Source organism: Telmatherina bonti, assembly GCF_933228915.1.
Source record: "Telmatherina bonti genome assembly, chromosome: 1".
NCBI classification, from domain to species: Eukaryota; Metazoa; Chordata; class Actinopteri; order Atheriniformes; family Telmatherinidae; genus Telmatherina; species Telmatherina bonti.
In genome coordinates, this window is record NC_136619.1 from 3,821,876 (window position 1) to 3,848,793 (window position 26,918).

Below are 26,918 nucleotides of genomic sequence, written 5' to 3' on the forward strand. Positions count from 1 at the left end.
CCCGTCCTTCCATCTGATCCGTCCTTCCATCAGATCCGTCCATCCATCAGATCCGTCCTTCCATCGGATTATTCCTTCCATCTGATCCGTCCTTCCATCGGACCCGTCCTTCCATCAGATCCGTCCTTCCATCGGACCCGTCCTTCCATCAGATCCGTCCTTCCATCGGATCCGTCCTTCCATCAGATCCGTCCTTCCATCGGATTATTCCTTCCATCAGATCCGTCCTTTCATCAGATCCGTCCTTCCATCAGATTATTCCTTCCATCGGACCCGTCCTTCCATTGGATCCGTCCTTCCATCAGATCCGTCCTTCCATCGGATCCGTCCTTCCATCGGATTATTCCTTCCATCGGACCCGTCCTTCCATTGGATCCGTCCTTCCATCTGATCCGTCCATCCATTGGATCCGTCCTTCCATCAGATTATTCCTTCCATCGGACCCGTCCTTCCATTGGATCCGTCCTTCCATTGGATCCGTCCTTCCATCTGATCCGTCCTTCCATCAGATCCGTCCTTCCATCAGATTATTCCTTCCATTGGATCCGTCCTTCCATCGGACCCGTCCTTCCATCTGACCCGTCCTTCCATCTGATCCGTCCTTCCATCAGATCCGTCCTTCCATCGGATTATTCCTTCCATCAGATTATTCCTTCCATCGGACCCGTCCTTCCATTGGATCCGTCCTTCCATTGGACCCGTCCTTCCATCTGATCCGTCCTTCCATCAGATCCGTCCTTCCATCGGATTATTCCCTCCATCGGACCCGTCCTTCCATTGGATCCGTCCTTCCATCGGACCCGTCCTTCCATTGGATCCGTCCTTCCATCTGATCCGTCCTTCCATCAGATCCGTCCTTCCATCGGATTATTCCTTCCATCTGATCCGTCCTTCCATCAGATCCGTCCTTCCATCGGATTATTCCTTCCATCGGACCCGTCCTTCCATTGGATCCGTCCTTCCATCGGATCCGTCCTTCCATCGGACCCGTCCTTCCATCTGATCCGTCCTTCCATCAGATCCGTCCTTCCATCGGATTATTCCTTCCATCGGATCCGTCCTTCCATCAGATCCGTCCTTCCATCGGATTATTCCTTCCATCGGACCCGTCCTTCCTTCGTATCCGTCCCTCCATCGGACCCGTCCTTCCATTGGATCCGTCCTTCCATCGGACCCGTCCTTCCATTGGATCCGTCCTTCCATCGGATCCGTCCTTCCATCTGATCCGTCCTTCCATCGGACCCGTCCTTCCATTGGATCCGTCCTTCCATCGGATTATTCCTTCCATCTATTCCGTCCTTCCATCAGATCCATCCTTCCATCGGATTATTCCTTCCATCGGACCCGTCCTTCCATTGGATCCGTCCTTCCATCGGACCCGTCCTTCCATTGGATCCGTCCTTCCATCGGACCCGTCCTTCCATCAGATCCGTCCTTTCATCAGATCCGTCCTTCCATCAGATGATTCCTTCCATCGGACCCGTCCTTCCATTGGATCCGTCCTTCCATCAGATCCGTCCTTCCATCGGATCCGTCCTTCCATCGGATTATTCCTTCCATCGGACCCGTCCTTCCATTGGATCCGTCCTTCCATCTGATCCGTCCTTCCATTGGATCCGTCCTTCCATCGGATCCGTCCTTCCATCAGATTATTCCTTCCATCGGACCCGTCCTTCCATTGGACCCGTCCTTCCATCTGATCCGTCCTTCCATCTGATCCGTCCTTCCATCGGATTATTCCTTCCATCGGACCCGTCCTTCCATTGGATCCGTCCTTCCATCAGATTATTCCTTCCATCGGACCCGTCCTTCCATTGGATCCGTCCTTCCATCAGATCCGTCCTTCCATCGGACCCGTCCTTCCATCAGATCCGTCCTTCCATCGGATCCGTCCTTCCATCAGATCCGTCCTTCCATCGGATTATTCCTTCCATCAGATCCGTCCTTTCATCAGATCCGTCCTTCCATCAGATTATTCCTTCCATCGGACCCGTCCTTCCATTGGATCCGTCCTTCCATCAGATCCGTCCTTCCATCGGATCCGTCCTTCCATCGGATTATTCCTTCCATCTATTCCGTCCTTCCATCAGATCCATCCTTCCATCGGATTATTCCTTCCATCTGATCCGTCCTTCCATCAGATCCGTCCTTCCATCGGATTATTCCTTCCATCGGACCCGTCCTTCGATTGGATCCGTCCTTCCATTGGATCCGTCCTTCCATCGGACCCGTCCTTCCATTGGATCCGTCCTTCCATCGGACCCGTCCTTCCATTGGATCCGTCCTTCCATCGGACCCGTCCTTCCATCTGATCCGTCCTTCCATCAGATCCGTCCTTCCATCGGATTATTCCTTCCATCTGATCCGTCCTTCCATCGGACCCGTCCTTCCATTGGATCCGTCCTTCCATCGGATTATTCCTTCCATCTATTCCGTCCTTCCATCAGATCCATCCTTCCATCGGACCCGTCCTTCCATTGGATCCGTCCTTCCATCGGACCCGTCCTTCCATTGGATCCGTCCTTCCATCGGACCCGTCCTTCCATCAGATCCGTCCTTTCATCAGATACGTCCTTCCATCAGATGATTCCTTCCATCGGACCCGTCCTTCCATTGGATCCGTCCTTCCATCAGATCCGTCCTTCCATCGGATCCGTCCTTCCATCGGATTATTCCTTCAATCGGACCCGTCCTTCCATTGGATCCGTCCTTCCATCTGATCCGTCCTTCCATTGGATCCGTCCTTCCATTGGATCCGTCCTTCCATCGGATCCGTCCTTCCATCAGATTATTCCTTCCATCGGACCCGTCCTTCCATTGGATCCGTCCTTCCATTGGACCCGTCCTTCCATCTGATCCGTCCTTCCATCGGATCCGTCCTTCCATCGGATTATTCCTTCCATCGGACCCGTCCTTCCATTGGATCCGTCATTCCATCAGATTATTCCTTCCATCGGACCCGTCCTTCCATTGGATCCGACCTTCCATCAGATCCGTCCTTCCATCAGATTATTTCTTCCATCGGACCCGTCCTTCCATTGGATCCGTCCTTCCATCAGATCCGTCCTTCCATCGGACCCGTCCTTCCATCAGATCCGTCCTTCCATCGGATCCGTCCTTCCATCAGATCCGTCCTTCCATCGGATTATTCCTTCCATCAGATCCGTCCTTTCATCAGATCCGTCCTTCCATCAGATTATTCCTTCCATCGGACCCGTCCTTCCATTGGATCCGTCCTTCCATCAGATCCGTCCTTCCATCGGATTATTCCTTCCATCAGATCCGTCCTTTCATCAGATCCGTCCTTCCATCAGATTATTCCTTCCATCGGACCCGTCCTTCCATTGGATCCGTCCTTCCATCAGATCCGTCCTTCCATCGGATCCGTCCTTCCATCGGATTATTCCTTCAATCGGACCCGTCCTTCCATTGGATCCGTCCTTCCATCTGATCCGTCCATCCATTGGATCCGTCCTTCCATCAGATCCGTCCTTCCATCGGATCCGTCCTTCCATCGGATTATTCCTTCCATCGGACCCGTCCTTCCATTGGATCCGTCCTTCCATCTGATCCGTCCTTCCATTGGATCCGTCCTTCCATCGGATCCGTCCTTCCATCAGATTATTCCTTCCATCGGACCCGTCCTTCCATTGGACCCATCCTTCCATCTGATCCGTCCTTCCATCTGATCCGTCCTTCCATCGGATTATTCCTTCCATCGGACCCGTCCTTCCATTGGATCCGTCCTTCCATCAGATTATTCCTTCCATCGGACCCGTCCTTCCATTGGATCCGTCCTTCCATCAGATCCGTCCTTCCATCGGACCCGTCCTTCCATCAGATCCGTCCTTCCATCGGATCCGTCCTTCCATCAGATCCGTCCTTCCATCGGATTATTCCTTCCATCAGATCCGTCCTTTCATCAGATCCGTCCTTCCATCAGATTATTCCTTCCATCGGACCCGTCCTTCCATTGGATCCGTCCTTCCATCAGATCCGTCCTTCCATCGGATCCGTCCTTCCATCGGATTATTCCTTCCATCTATTCCGTCCTTCCATCAGATCCATCCTTCCATCGGATTATTCCTTCCATCTGATCCGTCCTTCCATCAGATCCGTCCTTCCATCGGATTATTCCTTCCATCGGACCCGTCCTTCGATTGGATCCGTCCTTCCATTGGATCCGTCCTTCCATCGGACCCGTCCTTCCATCTGATCCGTCCTTCCATCAGATCCGTCCTTCCATCGGATTATTCCTTCCATCTGATCCGTCCTTCCATCGGACCCGTCCTTCCATTGGATCCGTCCTTCCATCGGATTATTCCTTCCATCTATTCCGTCCTTCCATCAGATCCATCCTTCCATCGGACCCGTCCTTCCATTGGATCCGTCCTTCCATCGGACCCGTCCTTCCATTGGATCCGTCCTTCCATCGGACCCGTCCTTCCATCAGATCCGTCCTTTCATCAGATACGTCCTTCCATCAGATGATTCCTTCCATCGGACCCGTCCTTCCATTGGATCCGTCCTTCCATCAGATCCGTCCTTCCATCGGATCCGTCCTTCCATCGGATTATTCCTTCAATCGGACCCGTCCTTCCATTGGATCCGTCCTTCCATCTGATCCGTCCTTCCATTGGATCCGTCCTTCCATTGGATCCGTCCTTCCATCGGATCCGTCCTTCCATCAGATTATTCCTTCCATCGGACCCGTCCTTCCATTGGATCCGTCCTTCCATTGGACCCGTCCTTCCATCTGATCCGTCCTTCCATCGGATCCGTCCTTCCATCGGATTATTCCTTCCATCGGACCCGTCCTTCCATTGGATCCGTCATTCCATCAGATTATTCCTTCCATCGGACCCGTCCTTCCATTGGATCCGACCTTCCATCAGATCCGTCCTTCCATCAGATTATTTCTTCCATCGGACCCGTCCTTCCATTGGATCCGTCCTTCCATCAGATCCGTCCTTCCATCGGACCCGTCCTTCCATCAGATCCGTCCTTCCATCGGATCCATCCTTCCATCAGATCCGTCCTTCCATCGGATTATTCCTTCCATCAGATCCGTCCTTTCATCAGATCCGTCCTTCCATCAGATTATTCCTTCCATCGGACCCGTCCTTCCATTGGATCCGTCCTTCCATCAGATCCGTCCTTCCATCGGATCCGTCCTTCCATCGGATTATTCCTTCAATCGGACCCGTCCTTCCATTGGATCCGTCCTTCCATCTGATCCGTCCATCCATTGGATCCGTCCTTCCATCAGACCCGTCCTTCCATTGGATCCGTCCTTCCATCTGATCCGTCCTTCCATCAGATCCGTCCTTCCATCGGATTATTCCTTCCATCGGACCCGTCCTTCCATTGGATCCGTCCTTCCATCGGACCCGTCCTTCCATTGGATCCGTCCTTCCATCGGACCCGTCCTTCCATCTGATCCGTCCTTCCATCAGATCCGTCCTTCCATCAGATCCGTCCTTCCATCGGATTATTCCTTCCATCAGATCCGTCCTTCCATCGGATCCGTCCTTCCATCGGATTATTCCTTCCATTGGACCCGTCCTTCCATTGGATCCGTCCTTCCATCTGATCCGTCCTTCCATTGGATCCGTCCTTCCATCGGATCCGTCCTTCCATCAGATTATTCCTTCCATCGGACCCGTCCTTCCATTGGATCCGTCCTTCCATTGGACCCGTCCTTCCTTCTGATCCGTCCTTCCATCAGATCCGTCCTTCCATCGGATTATTCCTTCCATCGGACCCGTCCTTCCATTGGATCCGTCCTTCCATCGGACCCGTCCTTCCATTGGATCCGTCCTTCCATCGGACCCGTCCTTCCATCTGATTATTCCTTCCATCTGATCCGTCCTTCCATCAGATCCGTCCTTCCATCGGATCCGTCCTTCCATCAGATCCGTCCTTCCATCGGATTATTCCTTCCATCGGACACGTCCTTCCATCTGACCCGTCCTTCCATCTGATCCGTCCTTCCATCAGATCCGTCCTTCCATCGGATTATTCCTTCCATCAGATCCGTCCTTCCATCGGATCCGTCCTTCCATCGGAATATTCCTTCCACCGGACCCGTCCTTCCATTGGATCCGTCCTTCCATCTGATCCGTCCTTCCATTGGATCCGTCCTTCCATCGGATCCGTCCTTCCATCAGATTATTCCTTCCATCGGACCCGTCCTTCCATTGGATCCGTCCTTCCATTGGACCCGTCCTTCCATCTGATCCGTCCTTCCATCGGATTATTCCTTCCATCGGACCCGTCCTTCCATTGAATCCGTCCTTCCATCGGACCCGTCCTTCCATTGGATCCGTCCTTCCATCGGACCCGTCCTTCCATCTGATCCGTCCTTCCATCAGATCCGTCCTTCCATCGGATTATTCCTTCCATCTGATCCGTCCTTCCATCAGATCCGTCCTTCCATCGGATTATTCCTTCTATCGGACCCGTCCTTCCATTGGATCCGTCCTTCCATCGGAACCGTCCTTCCATCTGATTCGTCCTTCCATGAGATCCGTCCTTCCATCGGATTATTCCTTCCATCGGATCCGTCCTTCCATTGGATCCGTCCTTCCATCGGACCCGTCCTTCCATTGTATCCGTCCCTCCATCGGACCCGTCCTTCCATTGGATCCGTCCTTCCATCGGACCCGTCCTTCCATTGGATCCGTCCTTCCATCGGATCCGTCCTTCCATCTGATCCGTCCTTCCATCGGACCCGTCCTTCCATTGGATCCGTCCTTCCATCGGACCCGTCCTTCCATTTGATCCGTCCTTCCATCAGATCCGTCCTTCCATCAGATCCGTCCTTCCATCGGATTATTCCTTCCATCTATTCCGTCCTTCCATCAGATCCATCCTTCCATCGGATTATTCCTTCCATCGGACCCGTCCTTCCATTGGATCCGTCCTTCCATCGGACCCGTCCTTCAATTGGATCCGTCCTTCCATCGGACCCGTCCTTCCATCAGATCCGTCCTTTCATCAGATCCGTCCTTCCATCAGATGATTCCTTCCATCGGACCCGTCCTTCCATTGGATCCGTCCTTCCATCAGATCCGTCCTTCCATCGGATCCGTCCTTCCATCGGATTATTCCTTCCATCGGACCCGTCCTTCCATTGGATCCGTCCTTCCATCTGATCCGTCCTTCCATTGGATCCGTCCTTCCATCAGATTATTCCTTCCATCGGACCCGTCCTTCCATTGGATCCGTCCTTCCATCTGATCCGTCCTTCCATCTGATCCGTCCTTCCATCGGATTATTCCTTCCATCGGACCCGTCCTTCCATTGGATCCGTCCTTCCATCAGATTATTCCTTCCATCGGACCCGTCCTTCCATTGGATCCGACATTCCATCAGATCCGTCCTTCCATCAGATTATTCCTTCCATCGGACCCGTCCTTCCATCTGACCCGTCCTTCCATCTGATCCGTCCTTCCATTGGATCCGTCCTTCCATTGGATCCGTCCTTCCATCAGATTATTCCTTCCATCGGACCCGTCCTTCCATTGGATCCGTCCTTCCATTGGACCCGTCCTTCCTTCTGATCCGTCCTTCCATCAGATCCGTCCTTCCATCGGATTATTCCTTCCATCGGACCCGTCCTTCCATTGGATCCGTCCTTCCATCGGACCCGTCCTTCCATTGGATCCGTCCTTCCATCGGACCCGTCCTTCCATCTGATTATTCCTTCCATCTGATCCGTCCTTCCATCAGATCCGTCCTTCCATCGGATCCGTCCTTCCATCAGATCCGTCCTTCCATCGGATTATTCCTTCCATCGGACACGTCCTTCCATCTGATCCGTCCTTCCATCAGATCCGTCCTTCCATCGGATTATTCCTTCCATCAGATCCGTCCTTCCATCGGATCCGTCATTCCATCGGAATATTCCTTCCACCGGACCCGTCCTTCCATTGGATCCGTCCTTCCATCTGATCCGTCCTTCCATTGGATCCGTCCTTCCATCGGATCCGTCCTTCCATCAGATTATTCCTTCCATCGGACCCGTCCTTCCATTGGATCCGTCCTTCCATCTGATCCGTCCTTCCATCAGATCCGTCCTTCCATCGGATTATTCCTTCCATCGGACCCGTCCTTCCATTGAATCCGTCCTTCCATCGGACCCGTCCTTCCATTGGATCCGTCCTTCCATCGGACCCGTCCTTCCATCTGATCCGTCCTTCCATCGGATTATTCCTTCCATCTGATCCGTCCTTCCATCAGATCCGTCCTTCCATCGGATTATTCCTTCCATCGGACCCGTCCTTCCATTGGATCCGTCCTTCCATCGGACCCGTCCTTCCATCTGATTCGTCCTTCCATCAGATCCGTCCTTCCATCGGATTATTCCTTCCATCGGATCCGTCCTTCCATTGGATCCGTCCTTCCATCGGACCCGTCCTTCCATTGTATCCGTCCCTCCATCGGACCCGTCCTTCCATTGGATCCGTCCTTCCATCGGACCCGTCCTTCCATTGGATCCGTCCTTCCATCGGATCCGTCCTTCCATCTGATCCGTCCTTCCATCGGACCCGTCCTTCCATTGGATCCGTCCTTCCATCGGACCCGTCCTTCCATCTGATCCGTCCTTCCATCAGATCCGTCCTTCCATCGGATTATTCCTTCCATCTATTCCGTCCTTCCATCAGATCCATCCTTCCATCGGATTATTCCTTCCATCGGACCCGTCCTTCCATTGGATCCGTCCTTCCATCGGACCCGTCCTTCCATCAGATCCGTCCTTTCATCAGATCCGTCCTTCCATCAGATGATTCCTTCCATCGGACCCGTCCTTCCATTGGATCCGTCCTTCCATCAGATCCGTCCTTCCATCGGATCCGTCCTTCCATCGGATTATTCCTTCTATCGGACCCGTCCTTCCATTGGATCCGTCCTTCCATCTGATCCGTCCTTCCATTGGATCCGTCCTTCCATCGGATCCGTCCTTCCATCAGATTATTCCTTCCATCGGACCCGTCCTTCCATTGGATCCGTCCTTCCATCTGATCCGTCCTTCCATCTGATCCGTCCTTCCATCGGATTATTCCTTCCATCGGACCCGTCCTTCCATTGGATCCGTCCTTCCATCAGATTATTCCTTCCATCGGACCCGTCCTTCCATTGGATCCGACATTCCATCAGATCCGTCCTTCCATCAGATTATTCCTTCCATCGGACCCGTCCTTCCATTGGATCCGTCCTTCCATCAGATCCGTCCTTCCATCGGACCCGTCCTTCCATCAGATCCGTCCTTCCATCGGATCCGTCCTTCCATCAGATCCGTCCTTCCATCGGATTATTCCTTCCATCAGATCCGTCCTTTCATCAGATCCGTCCCTCCATCAGATTATTCCTTCCATCGGACCCGTCCTTCCATCGGACCCGTCCTTCCATTGGATCCGTCCTTCCATCTGATCCATCCTTCCATCAGATCCGTCCTTCCATCGGATTATTCCTTCCATCGGACCCGTCCTTCCATTGGATCCGTCCTTCCATCGGACCCGTCCTTCCATTGGATCCGTCCTTCCATCGGACCCGTCCTTCCATCTGACCCGTCCTTCCATCTGATCCGTCCTTCCATCAGATCCGTCCTTCCATCGGATTATTCCTTCCATCAGATCCGTCCTTCCATCGGATTATTCCTTCCATCGGACCCGTCCTTCCATTGGATCCGTCCTTCCATCTGATCCGTCCTTCCATTGGATCCGTCCTTCCATCGGATCCGTCCTTCCATCAGATTATTCCTTCCATCGGACCGGTCCTTCCATTGGATCCGTCCTTCCATTGGACCCGTCCTTCCATCTGATCCGTCCTTCCATCAGATCCGTCCTTCCATCGGATTATTCCTTCCATCGGACCCGTCCTTCCATTGGATCCGTCCTTCCATCGGACCCGTCCTTCCATTGGATCCGTCCTTCCATCGGACCCGTCCTTCCATCTGATCCGTCCTTCCATCAGATCCGTCCTTCCATCGGATTATTCCTTCCATCTGATCCGTCCTTCCATCAGATCCGTCCTTCCATCGGATTATTCCTTCCATCGGACCCGTCCTTCCATTGGATCCGTCCTTCCATCGGACCCGTCCTTCCATCGGATCCGTCCTTCCATCGGACCCGTCCTTCCATCTGATCCGTCCTTCCATCAGATCCGTCCTTCCATCGGACCCGTCCTTCCATTGGATCCGTCCTTCCATCGGACCCGTCCTTCCATCTGATCCGTCCTTCCATCGGACCCGTCCTTCCATTGGATCCGTCCTTCCATCGGACCCGTCCTTCCATCTGATCCGTCCTTCCATCAGATCCGTCCTTCCATCAGATCCGTCCTTCCATCGGATTATTCCTTCCATCTATTCCGTCCTTCCATCAGATCCATCCTTCCATCGGATTATTCCTTCCATCGGACCCGTCCTTCCATTGGATCCGTCCTTCCATCGGACCCGTCCTTCCATTGGATCCGTCCTTCCATCGGACCCGTCCTTCCATCAGATCCGTCCTTCCATCAGATTATTCCTTCCATCGGACCCGTCCTTCCATTGGATCCGTCCTTCCATCAGATCCGTCCTTCCATCAGATCCGTCCTTCCATCGGATCCGTCCTTCCATCGGATTATTCCTTCCATCGGACCCGTCCTTCCATTGGATCCGTCCTTCCATCTGATCCGTCCTTCCATTGGATCCGTCCTTCCATCGGATCCGTCCTTCCATCAGATTATTCCTTCCATCGGACCCGTCCTTCCATTGGATCCGTCCTTCCATTGGACCCGTCCTTCCATCTGATCCGTCCTTCCATCTGATCCGTCCTTCCATCAGATCCGTCCTTCCATCGGATTATTCCTTCCATCGGACCCGTCCTTCCATTGGATCCGTCCTTCCATCGGACCCGTCCTTCCATTGGATCCGTCCTTCCATCTGATCCGTCCTTCCATCTGATCCGTCCTTCCATCAGATCCGTCCTTCCATCGGATTATTCCTTCCATCTGATCCGTCCTTCCATCAGATCCGTCCTTCCATCGGATTATACCTTCCATCGGACCCGTCCTTCCATTGGATCCGTCCTTCCATCGGATCCGTCCTTCCATCGGACCCGTCCTTCCATCTGATCCGTTCTTCCATCAGATCCGTCCTTCCATCGGATCCGTCCTTCCATCAGATCCGTCCTTCCATCGGATCCGTCCTTCCATCGGATTATTCCTTCCATCGGACCCGTCCTTCCATTGGATCCGTCCTTCCATCTGATCCGTCCTTCCATTGGATCCGTCCTTCCATCGGATCCGTCCTTCCATCAGATTATTCCTTCCATCGGACCCGTCCTTCCATTGGATCCGTCCTTCCATTGGACCCGTCCTTCCATCTGATCCGTCCTTCCATCTGATCCGTCCTTCCATCAGATCCGTCCTTCCATCGGATTATTCCTTCCATCGGACCCGTCCTTCCATTGGATCCGTCCTTCCATCGGACCCGTCCTTCCATTGGATCCGTCCTTCCATCTGATCCGTCCTTCCATCTGATCCGTCCTTCCATCAGATCCGTCCTTCCATCGGATTATTCCTTCCATCTGATCCGTCCTTCCATCAGATCCGTCCTTCCATCGGATTATACCTTCCATCGGACCCGTCCTTCCATTGGATCCGTCCTTCCATCGGATCCGTCCTTCCATCGGACCCGTCCTTCCATCTGATCCGTTCTTCCATCAGATCCGTCCTTCCATCGGATCCGTCCTTCCATCAGATCCGTCCTTCCATCGGATTATTCCTTCCATCTGATCCGTCCTTCCATCAGATCCGTCCTTCCATCGGATTATTCCTTCCATCTGATCCGTCCTTCCATCAGATCCGTCCTTCCATCGGATTATACCTTCCATCGGACCCGTCCTTCCATTGGATCCGTCCTTCCATCGGATCCGTCCTTCCATCGGATTATTCCTTCCATCGGACCCGTCCTTCCATTGGATCCGTCCTTCCATCTGATCCGTCCTTCCATTGGATCCGTCCTTCCATCGGATCCGTCCTTCCATCAGATTATTCCTTCCATCGGACCCGTCCTTCCATTGGATCTGTCCTTCCATCGGATCCGTCCTTCCATCGGACCCGTCCTTCCATCTGATCCGTTCTTCCATCAGATCCGTCCTTCCATCGGATCCGTCCTTCCATCAGATCCGTCCTTCCATCAGATCCGTCCTTCCATCGGATTATTCCTTCCATCGGACCCGTCCTTCCATTGGATCCGTCCTTCCATCGGACCCGTCCTTCCATCTGATCCGTCCTTCCATCGGACCCGTACTTCCATCGGACCCGTACCTTCCATCTGATCCGTCCTTCCATTGGACCCGTCCTTCCATCGGACCCGTACCTTCCATCGGATCCGTCCTTCCATCAGATCCGTCCTTCCATCGGACCCATCCTTCCATCAGATCCGTCCTTCCATCGGACCCGTCCTTCCATCGGATTATTCCATGCATAGGACCGTCCTTCCATCAGATCCGTCCTTCCATCGGACCCGTCCTTCCATCTGATCCGTCCTTCCATCGGACCCGTCCTTCTATCGGATTATTCCTTCCATTGGACCCGTCCTTCCATTGGATCCGTCCTTCCATCGGACCCGTCCTTCCATTGGATCCGTCCTTCCATCGGACCCGTCCTTCCATCAGACCCGTCCTTCCATCAGATCCGTCCTTCCATCGGATTATTCCTTCCATCTGATCCGTCCTTCCATCAGATCCGTCCTTCCATCGGATTATTCCTTCCATCGGACATGTCCTTCCATTGGATCCATCCTTCCATCGGACCCGTCCTTCCATTGGATCCGTCCTTCCATCGGACCCGTCCTTCTATCTGATCCGTCCTTCCATCTGATCCGTCCTTCCATCAGATCCGTCCCTCCATCGGATCCGTCCTTCCATCAGATCCGTCCTTCAATCGGATTATTCCTTCCATCAGATCCGTCCTTCCATCGGATCCGTCCTTCCATCGGATTATTCCTTCCATCGGACCCGTCCTTCCATCAGATCCGTCCTTCCATTGGACCCGTCCTTCCATCTGATCCGTCCTTCCATCAGATCCGTCCTTCCATCGGATTATTCCTTCCATCGGACCCGTCCTTCCATTGGATCCGTCCTTCCATCGGACCCGTCCTTCCATTGGATCCGTCCTTCCATCGGACCCGTCCTTCCATCTGATCCGTCCTTCCATCAGATCCGTCCTTCCATCGGATTATTCCTTCCATCTGATCCGTCCTTCCATCAGATCCGTCCTTCCATCGGATTATTCCTTCCATCGGACCCGTCCTTCCATTGGATCCGTCCTTCCATCGGACCCGTCCTTCCATTGGATCCGTCCTTCCATCGGACCCGTCCTTCCATCTGATCCGTCCTTCCATCAGATCCGTCCTTCCATCGGATTATTCCTTCCATCGGATCCGTCCTTCCATCAGATCCGTCCTTCCATCGGATTATTCCTTCCATCGGACCCGTCCTTCCATTGTATCCGTCCCTCCATCGGACCCGTCCTTCCATTGGATCCGTCCTTCCATCGGACCCGTCCTTCCATTGGATCCGTCCTTCCATCGGACCCGTCCTTCCATCTGATCCGTCCTTCCATCGGACCCGTCCTACCATTGGATCCGTCCTTCCATCGGACCCGTCCTTCCATCTGATCCGTCCTTCCATCAGATCCGTCCTTCCATCGGATTATTCCTTCCATCTGATCCGTCCTTCCATCAGATCCGTCCTTCCATCGGATTATTCCTTCCATCGGACCCGTCCTTCCATTGGATCCATCCTTCCATCGGACCCGTCCTTCCATTGGATCCGTCCTTCCATCGGACCCGTCCTTCCATCTGATCCGTCCTTCCATCTGATCCGTCCTTCCATCGGATTATTCCTTCCATTGGATCCGTCCTTCCATCAGATCCGTCCTTCCATCGGATTATTCCTTCCATAGGACCCGTCCTTCCATTGGATCCGTCCCTCCATCGGACCCGTCCTTCCATTGGATCCATCCTTCCATCGGACCCGTCCTTCCATCGGACCCGTCCTTCCATCTGATCCGTCCTTCCATCGGACCCGTCCTTCCATCGGACCCGTACCTTCCATCTGATCCGTCCTTCCATCGGACCCGTCCTTCCATCGGACCCGTACCTTCAATCGGATCCGTCCTTCCATCAGATCCGTCCTTCCATCGGATTATTCCTTCCATCGGACCCGTCCTTCCATTGGATCCGTCCTTCCATCTGATCCGTCCTTCCATTGGATCCGTCCTTCCATCGGATCCGTCCTTCCATTGGATTATTCCTTCCATCGGACCCGTCCTTCCATTGGACCCGTCCTTCCATCAGATCCGTCCTTCCATCAGATCCGTCCTTCTATCGGATTATTGCTTCCATCGGACCCGTCCTTCCATTGGATCCGTCCTTCCATCTGATCCGTCCTTCCATCAGATCCGTCCTTCCATCGGATTATTCCTTCCATCTAATCCGTCCTTCCATCAGATCCGTCCTTCCATCGGATTATTCCTTCCATCGGATCCGTCCTTCCATCAGATCCGTCCTTCCATCGGACCCGTCCTTCCATTGGATCCGTCCTTCCATTGGATCCGTCCTTCCATCGGACCCGTCCTTCCATGGGATCCGTCCTTCCATCGGACCCGTCCTTCCATCTGATCCGTCCTTCCATCGGATCCGTCCTTCCATCGGACCCGTCCTTCCATCGGACCCGTCCTTCCATTGGGTCCGTCCTTCCATCGGACCCGTCCTTCCATTGGATCCGTCCTTCCATCGGACCCGTCCTTCCATCTGATCCGTCCTTCCATCAGATCCGTCCTTCCATCGGATTATTCCTTCCATCGGATCCGTCCTTCCATCAGATCCGTCCTTCCATCGGATTATTCCTTCCATCGGACCCGTCCTTCCATTGGATCCGTCCTTCCATCGGACCCGTCCTTCTATCTGATCCGTCCTTCCATCTGATCCGTCCTTCCATCAGATCCGTCCCTCCATCGGATCCGTCCTTCCATCGGATCCGTCCTTCCATCGGATCCGTCCTTCCATCAGATTATTCCTTCCATCGGACCGGTCCTTCCATTGGATCCGTCCTTCCATTGGACCCGTCCTTCCATCTGATCCGTCCTTCCATCAGATCCGTCCTTCCATCGGATTATTCCTTCCATCGGACCCGTCCTTCCATTGGATCCGTCCTTCCATCGGACCCGTCCTTCCATTGGATCCGTCCTTCCATCGGACCCGTCCTTCCATCTGATCCGTCCTTCCATCAGATCCGTCCTTCCATCGGATTATTCCTTCCATCTGATCCGTCCTTCCATCAGATCCGTCCTTCCATCGGATTATTCCTTCCATCGGACCCGTCCTTCCATTGGATCCGTCCTTCCATCGGACCCGTCCTTCCATTGGATCCGTCCTTCCATCAGATCCGTCCTTCCATCGGACCCGTCCTTCCATTGGATCCGTCCTTCCATCGGACCCGTCCTTCCACTGGATCCGTCCTTCCATCGGACCCGTCCTTCCATTTGATCCGTCCTTCCATCGGATCCGTCCTTCCATCGGACCCGTCCTTCCATCGGACCCGTCCTTCCATCAGATCCATCCTTCCATCGGATTATTCCTTCCATCTATTCCGTCCTTCCATCAGATCCATCCTTCCATCGGATTATTCCTTCCATCGGACCCGTCCTTCCATTGGATCCGTCCTTCCATCAGATCCGTCCTTCCATCGGATTATTCCTTCCATCTAATCCGTCCTTCCATCAGATCCGTCCTTCCATCGGATTATTCCTTCCATCGGATCCGTCCTTCCATCAGATCCGTCCTTCCATCGGACCCGTCCTTCCATTGGATCCGTCCTTCCATCGGACCCGTCCTTCCACTGGATCCGTCCTTCCATCGGACCCGTCCTTCCATCTGATCCGTCCTTCCATCGGATCCGTCCTTCCATCGGACCCGTCCTTCCATCGGACCCGTCCTTCCATTGGATCCGTCCTTCCATCGGACCCGTCCTTCCATTGGATCCGTCCTTCCATCGGACCCGTCCTTCCATCTGATCCGTCCTTCCATCAGATCCGTCCTTCCATCGGATTATTCCTTCCATCGGATCCGTCCTTCCATCAGATCCGTCCTTCCATCGGATTATTCCTTCCATCGGACCCGTCCTTCCATTGGATCCGTCCTTCCATCGGACTCGTCCTTCCATCTGATCCGTCCTTCCATCGGACCCGTACTTCCATCGGACCCGTACCTTCCATCTGATCCGTCCTTCCATCGGACCCGTCCTTCCATCGGACCCGTACCTTCCTTCGGATCCGCCCGACGCATCGTGATGACTCATGACTCAGCCCGACGCATCGTGATGACTCATGACTCAGCCCGACGCATCGTGATGACTCATGACTCAGCCCGACGCATCGTGATGACTCATGACTCAGCCCGACGCATCGTGATGACTCATGACCCAGCCCGACGCATCGTGATGACTCATGACTCAGCCCGACGCATCGTGATGACTCATGACTCAGCCCGACGCATCGTGATGACTCATGACTCAGCCCGACGCATCGTGATGACTCATGACTCAGCCCGACGCATCGTGATGACTCATGACTCAGCCCGACGCATCGTGATGACTCATGACTCAGCCCGACGCATCGTGATGACTCATGACTCAGCCCGACGCATCGTGATGACTCATGACTCAGCCCGACGCATCGTGATGACTCATGACTCAGCCCGACGCATCGTGATGACTCATGACTCAGCCCGACGCATCGTGATGACTCATGACTCAGCCCGACGCATCGTGATGACTCATGACTCAGCCCGACGCATCGTGATGACTCATGACTCAGCCCGACGCATCATGATGACTCATGACTCAGCCCGACGCATCATGATGACTCATGACTCAGCCCGACGCATCGTGATGACTCATGACCCAGCCCGACGCATCGTGATGACTCATGACCCAGCCCGACGCATCGTGATGACTCATGACTCAGCCCGACGCATCGTGATGACTCATGACCCAGCCCGACGCATCGTGATGACTCATGACTCAGCCCGACGCATCGTGATGACTCATGACTCAGCCCGACGCATCATGATGACTCATGACTCAGCCCGACGCATCGTGATGACTCATGACCCAGCCCGACGCATCGTGATGACTCATGACTCAGCCCGACGCATCGTGATGACTCATGACTCAGCCCGACGCATCGTGATGACTCATGACTCAGCTCGACGCATCACGATGACTCATGACTCAGCCCGACGCATCGTGATGACTCATGACTCAGCCCGACGCATCATGATGACTCATGACTCAGCCCGACGCATCACGATGACTCATGACTCAGCCCGACGCATCGTGATGACTCATGACTCAGCCCGACGCATCATGATGACTCATGACTCAGCCCGACGCATCGTGATGACTCATGACTCAGCCCGACGCATCATGATGATTCATGACCCAGCCTGACGCATCGTGATGATTCATGACCCAGCCCGACGCATCATGATGACTCATGACTCAGCCCGACGCATCATGATGACTCATGACTCAGCCCGACGCATCATGATGACTCATGACTCAGCCCGACGCATCATGATGACTCATGACTCAGCCCGACGCATCATGATGACTCATGACTCAGCCCGACGCATCATGATGACTCATGACTCAGCTCGACGCATCATGACTCAGTTTTGTTGGTAACATCATGTTGAAAGGAAAACTGAAACAATGCTGGATCTGGTCTGCTGGTCTGCTAGCATGAAGCTTGGAACAGACAAGTGTATGGTTAGAGGAAGATGTTTGCAGCCATGGCAGAAGTGCTGCAGACGTGCAGACCTCTGCTGCTTCCATCTCGCCTCTCATAAGCAACACGAGCAGCACCTGAAAGTTCCCTCTGACCTTACAATCACCCTGTCTCTCTCTGATGCCGTGAAATACCTTGAACGTAGCTGTTTTTTTCCGTTTGCATCCAGACTTGTCCTGGTTCTGGTCCTCCTGGACAGAGTCGCCCTCCTCGCCCTCGCTGCTGCCGTCGGCAGCGTTTCCTCCGTCCTCTGTTTCTGTTGAGCTCTGTTGCTGGATGGACTGTGTGAAAAGCAAACAATGACTTTAGTGAAACTCCCCTGTAGTTGCATTGCATGTTAACAGACTTCTTTCCCTATCCTGTCGTCACTGAACGTCTGTTTCATGTGTCGCATGTGGAACTGAGGCTTCCTGACATGGATGTTTTATCCCTGTCGTTTCTCAGACGAGCACCTGGTAGCCTGTGAACTTGACTCCAGGGTTGTTCTCAATCTCCCACAGACCCTCGTTGAAACCTTTCCTCTTGTTGGACTTTCCAAATTTGTCCTTATACTCCTTGTAGGGCAGAAGATCCTTTGGACCCAAGAATGCACTGAAGGAGATGAAAGCATGTTGTCACATGATTTTTCTTTAGAATGAGACTTTTATACTGAACATGACAAATATAAAGACCTTAATATCTGCAGCTTCTGAATAAAATATCACAGTTTACGGTTTGGTTTTAAAGGAACAGAAGATTAAAAATCTACAAAACAAGTTCTAAAAATAGTCTGGATGCTGTGTAAAATGTAGATATAAACAGAATCTCATCAGGTCATGTTTTATTCCCAGTGGAAGAAAAACACCATAAAACGAAGACATTTTACATTGTGATGAAAAATATCAGCTGATTGCTAATCTGATGACAGGTTCAGCAGACTGTAAGAAACTGGATGTAAAAGTTGTGGAGCAATTTCAGAAAGATGTTCGTCAGACTGTGGAGATCCCACCATCTCCATGGAGTATCATCATCTGTGTGTGCATGGGACAAGCCGGATGCTGCCGGGCGTTCATTCTAACCTTTATTACTTATTGACCTTTCACTGTGAAAGGCGCTGTTTGCCTTTAATTTGACTCAAACTGTCAGAACAACGGAAACATGAGGAATAAAAGAGAATGAAAGCGAACCAGGAAAAAGGAAATGAAAGCTTTGAAAACTGTCATATTTAGCTGACCGCAGAGTATTTACGACTGATTCATGATTGATAAGGTTTTCTCCACGCAGGAAGTTAATGTTGGTGAAGCTGAAACTAATGTTGTTAATAATAATAAATTATTCAACGTTTTTTTCCGTCGTTAAAACTATCAGTTGCGACTTCCACAGCAGCCAAGGAGGCAGCGTGGCTGGGTTTAGTCTGTTTGCATGATGCGCTGTCTGTCTGATGCACATACGTTTCACCGATTCTGTAGTTTTACTGGTAAACTAGATTACGTTCACTGCCTGACGGACCGGGCAAGATGAGGTCTAAACTGTATCCAACCTACTGTAAGGTGTGCATGAACTGGGCGCTCAACAAAAATTATCAGCTGTTCACAGTTGCACCAATCCACATCCACACGACCCATTCCACGTCACCATGGCAACCATGTAACACAAACTATCCACCCGCTGAAAATTCCCCCAAACAATGTCTCCTACACTAATGCATCTTTAGAATGGTGTTGAAGTTGTATGTGAGTGCATATTTTCCAGCGTAACCATTGAATGGATGTTATTTCAACATCTGCTGATACAGGTGTCAATGAAGAAACACTGCATTTCAGATAGTCTATAAATACCAAACGTTAATATAAATATATTCATGATTAATCAAAAATTTCTCCCGATGATCAATAAACACAAATTTATCACATGTCAATCTGTAGTTATGAGGCTAATGCATAAAATCCTTGTATTTATGAGCAAATGTAAATTGATTTTCTGTTTTATTTTCTTTACAGCTCTTACAGAGTTTTCACTTTTTTTTTGCTTCACATTGAAGATTTTCTTCAATAAATGCTTTGAGACATCAGACATGTTTCAGCCAGGAGGGGTACGTAGGATCCAGAAACACGCCGTCTTCTCTGGACCAAAGCTCATTTAAAATGTTCTGAGTGGAAACCTGGATGAAGATGTGGAATAGTTTGTGGACAGCATGGACGGCGTGTCCTGCAGACTAAAGAGGAGAGGGAGCATCCAGCTTGTTATCAGCCTGCATCTCTGATGGGATGGGGTTGCATTAGTGCCGATGGCGTGGGCAGCTTCCACATCTGGGAAGCTCCATCAATGCTGGAACATCTGCTCCCATCCAGACAACGTCTCTTTCAGGGAAGACCTTCCACCATGCTGGACCACATCCTGATGGTGGAACAGGAGAACTGGTCCAGCAGGACCACATCCTGATGGTGGAACAGGAGAACTGGTCCAGCAGGACCACGCTGGACCACATCCTGATGGTGGAACAGGAGAACTGGTCCAGAAGGACCACGCTGAACCACATCCTGATGGTGGAACAGGAGAACTGGTCCAGCAGGACCACGCTGGACCACATCCTGATGGTGGAACAGGAGAACTGGTCCACCAGGACCACGCTGAACCACATCCTGATGGTGGAACAGGAGAACTGGTCCAGCAGGACCACGCTGGACCACATCCTGATGGTGGAACAGGAGAACTGGTCCAGCAGGACCACGCTGAACCACATCCTGATGGTGGAACAGGAGAACTGGTCCAGCAGGACCACGCTGAACCACATCCTGATGGTGGAACAGGAGAACTGGTCCAGAAGGACCACGCTGAACCACATCCTGATGGTGGAACAGGAGAACTGGTCCAGCAGGACCACGCTGAACCACATCCTGATGGTGGAACAGGAGAACTGGTCCAGCAGGACCACGCTGAACCACATCCTGATGGTGGAACAGGAGAACTGGTCCAGAAGGACCACGCTGAACCACATCCTGATGGTGGAACAGGAGAACTGGTCCAGAAGGACCACGCTGAACCACATCCTGATGGTGGAACAGGAGAACTGGTCCACCAGGACCACGCTGAACCACATCCTGATGGTGGAACAGGAGAACTGGTCCACCAGGACCACGCTGGACCACATCCTGATGGTGGAACAGGAGAACTGGTCCAGCGAGACCACGCTGAACCACATCCTGATGGTGGAACAGGAGAACTGGTCCACCAGGACCACGCTGGACCACATCCTGATGGTGGAACAGGAGAACTGGTCCAGCAGGACCACGCTGAACCACATCCTGATGGTGGAACAGGAGAACTGGTCCACCAGGACCACGCTGGACCACATCCTGATGGTGGAACAGAATGTTAGAGATGTCAGAAGAAGAGGAGATGCTAGTGATGCTAAACGTCACCATGGAACAACTTTTTACAGACGTGTTGCTGCTTCGGATTCACAATCAGCTCATATTTTCTATCCAACAAAAAATGTCAGAGTTTCATCAGCTGGAATGTTTACACACGAGACTATAATTTACGGCAAGCAAACTGCATCTACAGAGGAAGCTGTGCTGAAGAACACCACAATGCTGGTGATGAAACGGTTTTTTAAACTGTTTTTATGTTTTATAAGAAAAGCAAAAGTCATACGTCTCATGAGTCCCAAAGAAGAAGATGGGGTACTTGTTGGCAGGTGGCTTGACGGCTCCTTCTGGAAGCTCATCAATCTGAGAAGGAAGAAGATGATGTTTGTTAAAAGTAAACTTTTACTTTCTTTAATCGTTGTTTTATGTTCACCAGATTAAATTATAACACGAACTGCAGAAATACAGTCTGGGTTCTACTTTGCAAGGAGAATATAAAGCAGAATGACGTCAGTGTGTTTACAGTAAACAGCTCATGTTGGTGTAAATCTAGATGAAGTCCTGCTGTAACAGACCAGCCATGTGCATCATAAACCTCCTCTCACATCCACTGAGGCTCTGGTATGGAAAAGCCAAGCTGGGGAACGTGATGTTAACCAGAGGTCACTAACTGGCTCATTTAGGAGAAGGCAGAATGAGAACTAATGGCTGAAGTAAAGATGGAGCTGTGTGGTGCAGGAAGAGATGGAGGATAAACGCTGCGTTTCTCCGCTTTACTGGGAGATATTTCCACATTGACTGGACCTGACAGAAAACACCTGCTACAGGAAAACGTGTCTGAAGAGTTTCCACATCATCGTGGCGCTTCTTCCACAGCAGAGCGGCTGCAGTGTGTGCACGAAGCCCGCCTCCCTGCGCCCTATCCCGGCCGCATCGCAGACCTACCCTCGCTGGCCAGTGCGGGTATCCCTTCATCTTCGCGAAAACCAGATCTCCTGCCTTGTAGTCCCGCGGACGTGGACGAGCCATGTCTCTGGATAGACACCGACGTGTCCGCGTGGTTTACAGTCCTCTGCAGAAAGCCTTCAGTCCACAGCTAAATAATCACCCATCAGTGTTTTTATATGAAGACTGCAGTTTATAGGGAAATAAATAATTAAAACCATGCCACGGTGCTATCCTCTTACGCACAAAGTCGTGTGTACATGGGATGGAGAATGGCCTAAGCTGGCGTAGAGACAGCAAACCTGTCAGGGTAGAGACACTTCTACTTCCGGTTTGACAAATAAAACTATCTATCTATCTATCTATCTATCTATCTATCTATCTAGACAGACAGACAGACAGGGTGGAGGTGGAGACAGACAGACAGACAGGCAGGGTGGAGGTGGAGACAGACAGACAGACAGACAGGCAGGGTGGAGGTGGAGACAGACAGACAGACAGGCAGGGTGGAGGTGGAGACAGACAGACAGACAGACAGGGTGGAGGTGGAGACAGACAGACAGACAGGCAGGGTGGAGGTGGAGACAGACAGACAGACAGGCAGGGTGGAGGTGGAGACAGACAGACAGACAGACAGACAGGGTGGAGGTGGAGACAGACAGACAGACAGGCAGGGTGGAGGTGGTTTCTGATGTTGGTATATATAAGCTCTCCCGTTCAGGCCTGGTCGTGGATTCGGACACCTGGAAGGTCTTCATTCGGTTTTTTCACCAGTTCAGCGCGTACTGGGCAGTTACCATTTACCATGACCACATTTTAATGGTGAGATTTATTCCAGAACTGGGATTACTGGGCTGTTATTAGTAATCCATACCGGTGATTTAGGAATGTTTTATTTCTGTTTTCTAGTTGAACAACACAGTTTCGGTCCTGAATGAATTGGCTCATGTAGATTTTACTCTGCTGGTTAAATGCATGAAAGAGACGACGTCTCTCTACGAAACTCTACATCATCATCAGACATGATGAGGATCCTCATGTTTACAGACATGATGAGGATCCTCATCATGTTTACAGACATGATGAGGATCCTCATGTTTACAGACATGATGAGGATCTTCATGTTTACAGACATGATGAGGATCTTCATGTTTACAGACATGATGAGGATCCTCATGTTTACAGACATGATGAGGATCCTCATGTTTACAGACATGATGAGGATAATCATGTTTACAGACATGATGAGGATCCTCATCATGTTTACAGGCATGATGAGGATAATCATGTTTACAGACATGATGAGGATCCTCATCATGTTTACAGACATGATGAGGATCCTCATGTTTACAGACATGATGAGGATCCTCATGTTTACAGGCATGATGAGGATCCTCATGTTTACAGACATGATGAGGATCCTCATGTTTACAGACATGATGAGGATCCTCATCATGTTTACAGACATGATGAGGATCCTCATGTTTACAGACATGATGAGGATCCTCATGTTTACAGACATGATGAGGATCCTCATCATGTTTACAGACATGATGAGGATCCTCATGTTTACAGACATGATGAGGATCCTCATGTTTACAGACATGATGAGGATCCTCATGTTTACAGACATGATGAGGATCCTCATGTTTACAGGCATGATGAGGATCCTCATGTTTACAGACATGATGAGGATCCTCATGTTTACAGGCATAATGAGGATCCTCATGTTTACAGACATGATGAGGATCTTCATGTTTACAGACATGATGAGGATCCTCATGTTTACAGACATGATGAGGATCCTCATGTTTACAGGCATGATGAGGATCCTCATGTTTACAGGCATGATGAGGATTCTCATGTTTACAGACATGATGAGGATACTCATGTTTACAGGCATGATGAGGATAATCATGTTTACAGACATGATGAGGATCCTCATGTTTACAGACATGATGAGGATCCTCATGTTTACAGGCATGATGAGGATTCTCATGTTTACAGACATGATGAGGATACTCATGTTTACAGGCATGATGAGGATAATCATGTTTACAGACATGATGAGGATCCTCATGTTTACAGACATGATGAGGATAATCATGTTTACAGACATGATGAGGATCCTCATGTTTACAGACATGATGAGGATCCTCATGTTTACAGACATGATGAGGATCCTCATCATGTTTACAGACATGATGAGGATCCTCATGTTTACAGACATGATGAGGATCCTCATGTTTACAGACATGATGAGGATAATCATGTTTACAGACATGATGAGGATAATCATGTTTAAAGACATGATGAGGATCCTCATGTTTACAGACATGATGAGGATCCTCATGTTTACAGACATGATGAGGATCCTCATGTTTACAGACATGATGAGGATCCTCATGTTTACAGACATGATGAGGATCCTCATGTTTACAGGCATGATGAGGATAATCATGTTTACAGACATGATGAGGATCCTCATGTTTACAGACATGATGAGGATCCTCATCATGTTTACAGACATGATGAGGATCCTCATCATGTTTACAGACATGATGAGGATCCTCATGTTTACAGACATGATGAGGATCCTCATGTTTACAGACATGATGAGGATAATCATGTTTACAGACATGATGAGGATCCTCATGTTTACAGACATGATGAGGATCCTCATGTTTACAGGCATGATGAGGATAATCATGTTTACAGACATGATGAGGATAATCATGTTTACAGACATGATGAGGATCCTCATGTTTACAGACATGATGAGGATCCTCATGTCTACAGGCATGATGAGGATAATCATGTTTACAGACATGATGAGGATAATCATGTTTACAGACATGATGAGGATCCTCATGTTTACAGACATGATGAGGATCCTCATGTTTACAGGCATGATGAGGATAATCATGTTTACAGACATGATGAGGATCCTCATCATGTTTACAGACATGATGAGGATCCTCATGTTTACAGACATGATGAGGATCCTCATGTTTACAGGCATGATGAGGATCTTCATGTTTACAGACATGATGAGGATCCTCATGTTTACAGACATGATGAGGATCCTCATGTTTACAGACATGATCAGGATCCTCATCATGCCTGTAAACATGATGATGATCCAGAAGCAGGAAACCCTGTAAAGGAAGTGCAGAATTCTCTGGTGGGACGGTCACAGAAGTGCCCTGCCTGGATTTGTTCGGGAGTGTGACCAGAATTATCAGTACATTCATTTTTACAAAATAAGTACCTTTTATAAAGAGGTCTGCTGATCCAGAACCAGCAAACCCAGTATCATTGACTGTGGGTCGGTGAAGCTGAAATGTGACAGAAACAGACTCAACAGAGGATCCAACCGATGCTGAAGCTGAATTATTTTATGTTTCTGAACAAATTCATTGTAATCTTTATTCATCTTAACTTTTTATTTCAGAAGAGAAACTTTAAAACATTCTTCATTTCTGGTTTCCCACCATCAGATGTAGAAACTTACATATGAAGTGTCTGAGAAACTAAGGCGCCTTCACCTGATCTGCAGTTTGAGGTGCTGACCTCCAGAGGGCGCCACCTTTCTGCACAACACAGTCCTCTGGTGGTTGTGGAGTCTGTCAAGCTGAATTGTCCTAATAAAGTTATTTAAACTGAATCTGAAACAAAACCGTTGCTTCATATTTGTAAACTTAGATATAAAAAATAAATCCTTCAATAACCCAACCCTTGTCATTGCCAAACTTTATCGACAGTGTCACACCTATTTACTGAACAGTGAAAATGACGTGCTGCAGAGGCAATGTGTTGCAGGAAGCGGACCTATCCAGCAACTTTTATCAAAATTAAATGTAACAAATATAGTTAAATACCTTGACTAAGAATTCAAATATGCAACTAAAACAATATAAAATTCTTTACAAAGCTCATTATGGAGGACAAAGGATGTTCAGGATGACTGTCTGCTCATATTGCTGTAATAACATGACTTTCAGGTACTTTATGCCTGGTGGCTTCTCCTAAATATTCCTGTTTACAACACCAGGACTGAAACACATCACTATGTCACATATCATGCAGCACATTTTTTACTAAACGTATTAAAGTAGGGTTGGGCATCTCTGGCCCTGAACACACCTGATGGGTTGTTGTGATAACAAGCCACCACTTTGTTCATTATTCATTCATTCATTGTCCTAACCAATGAAGGGTTGCAGGGAAGCTGGAGCCTATCCCAGCAGGCTTTGGGTGAAAGGCAGGGTACACCCTGGACAGGTCATCAGTCCATCACAGAGACAAACCACCACTCACTCCTAGGGGCGATGTAGAGTAACCAGTTAACCTAACATCATGTCTGGACGGTGGGAGGAAACCAGAGTACCTGGAGAGAACCCACACATACAAACAGAACATGCAAACTCCAAACAGAAAGGTGTCCAGACCTTGTTTCTATAAAAACATCCCACAATCCCAGCTGCAGCTCTTTTTCCCTTTCAGCAGATGGCAGCAAAACGAAACGTTTCAGGTGAAGGAGGACGAACCAGAAAGGTTGTCGTGGAAGCACTGCCGGGTCTGCATGAAGAAGTCAACAAGGACTATTATGACTCGTGTCCTTTGATAATTCAGCCAGACAAACTAACTCCGTGTGTCATACCACAAAGATGACTACTGAGTTTGTCACTGTGTCGTGGAAGCTCTGCATTCACACGGTTGGGGGCAGCAAAAGCTGGGAAAGGTCACGTGTTGGATGTACTTCAGCACCAGGAAGCA

The 26,918-nt window shown here is 50.6% G+C and overlaps 1 protein-coding gene across 1 annotated transcript in view; it reads right to left on the reverse strand.

Moving 5' to 3' along the window:
* Positions 1-22,223, reverse strand: part of hdgfl3 (HDGF like 3) — a gene marked incomplete at both ends in the record, with an annotated part of 45,343 nt that extends 23,120 nt beyond the window's left edge. The window contains 4 exons of the mRNA XM_079251969.1: positions 17,979-18,125; positions 18,297-18,435; positions 21,481-21,557; positions 22,140-22,223. Of these exons, the coding sequence (XP_079108095.1) occupies positions 17,979-18,125; positions 18,297-18,435; positions 21,481-21,557; positions 22,140-22,223 (447 nt within the window). The remainder of the gene's footprint in view (positions 1-17,978; positions 18,126-18,296; positions 18,436-21,480; positions 21,558-22,139) is intronic.
* Between the last annotated feature and the right edge of the window lie 4,695 nt (positions 22,224-26,918).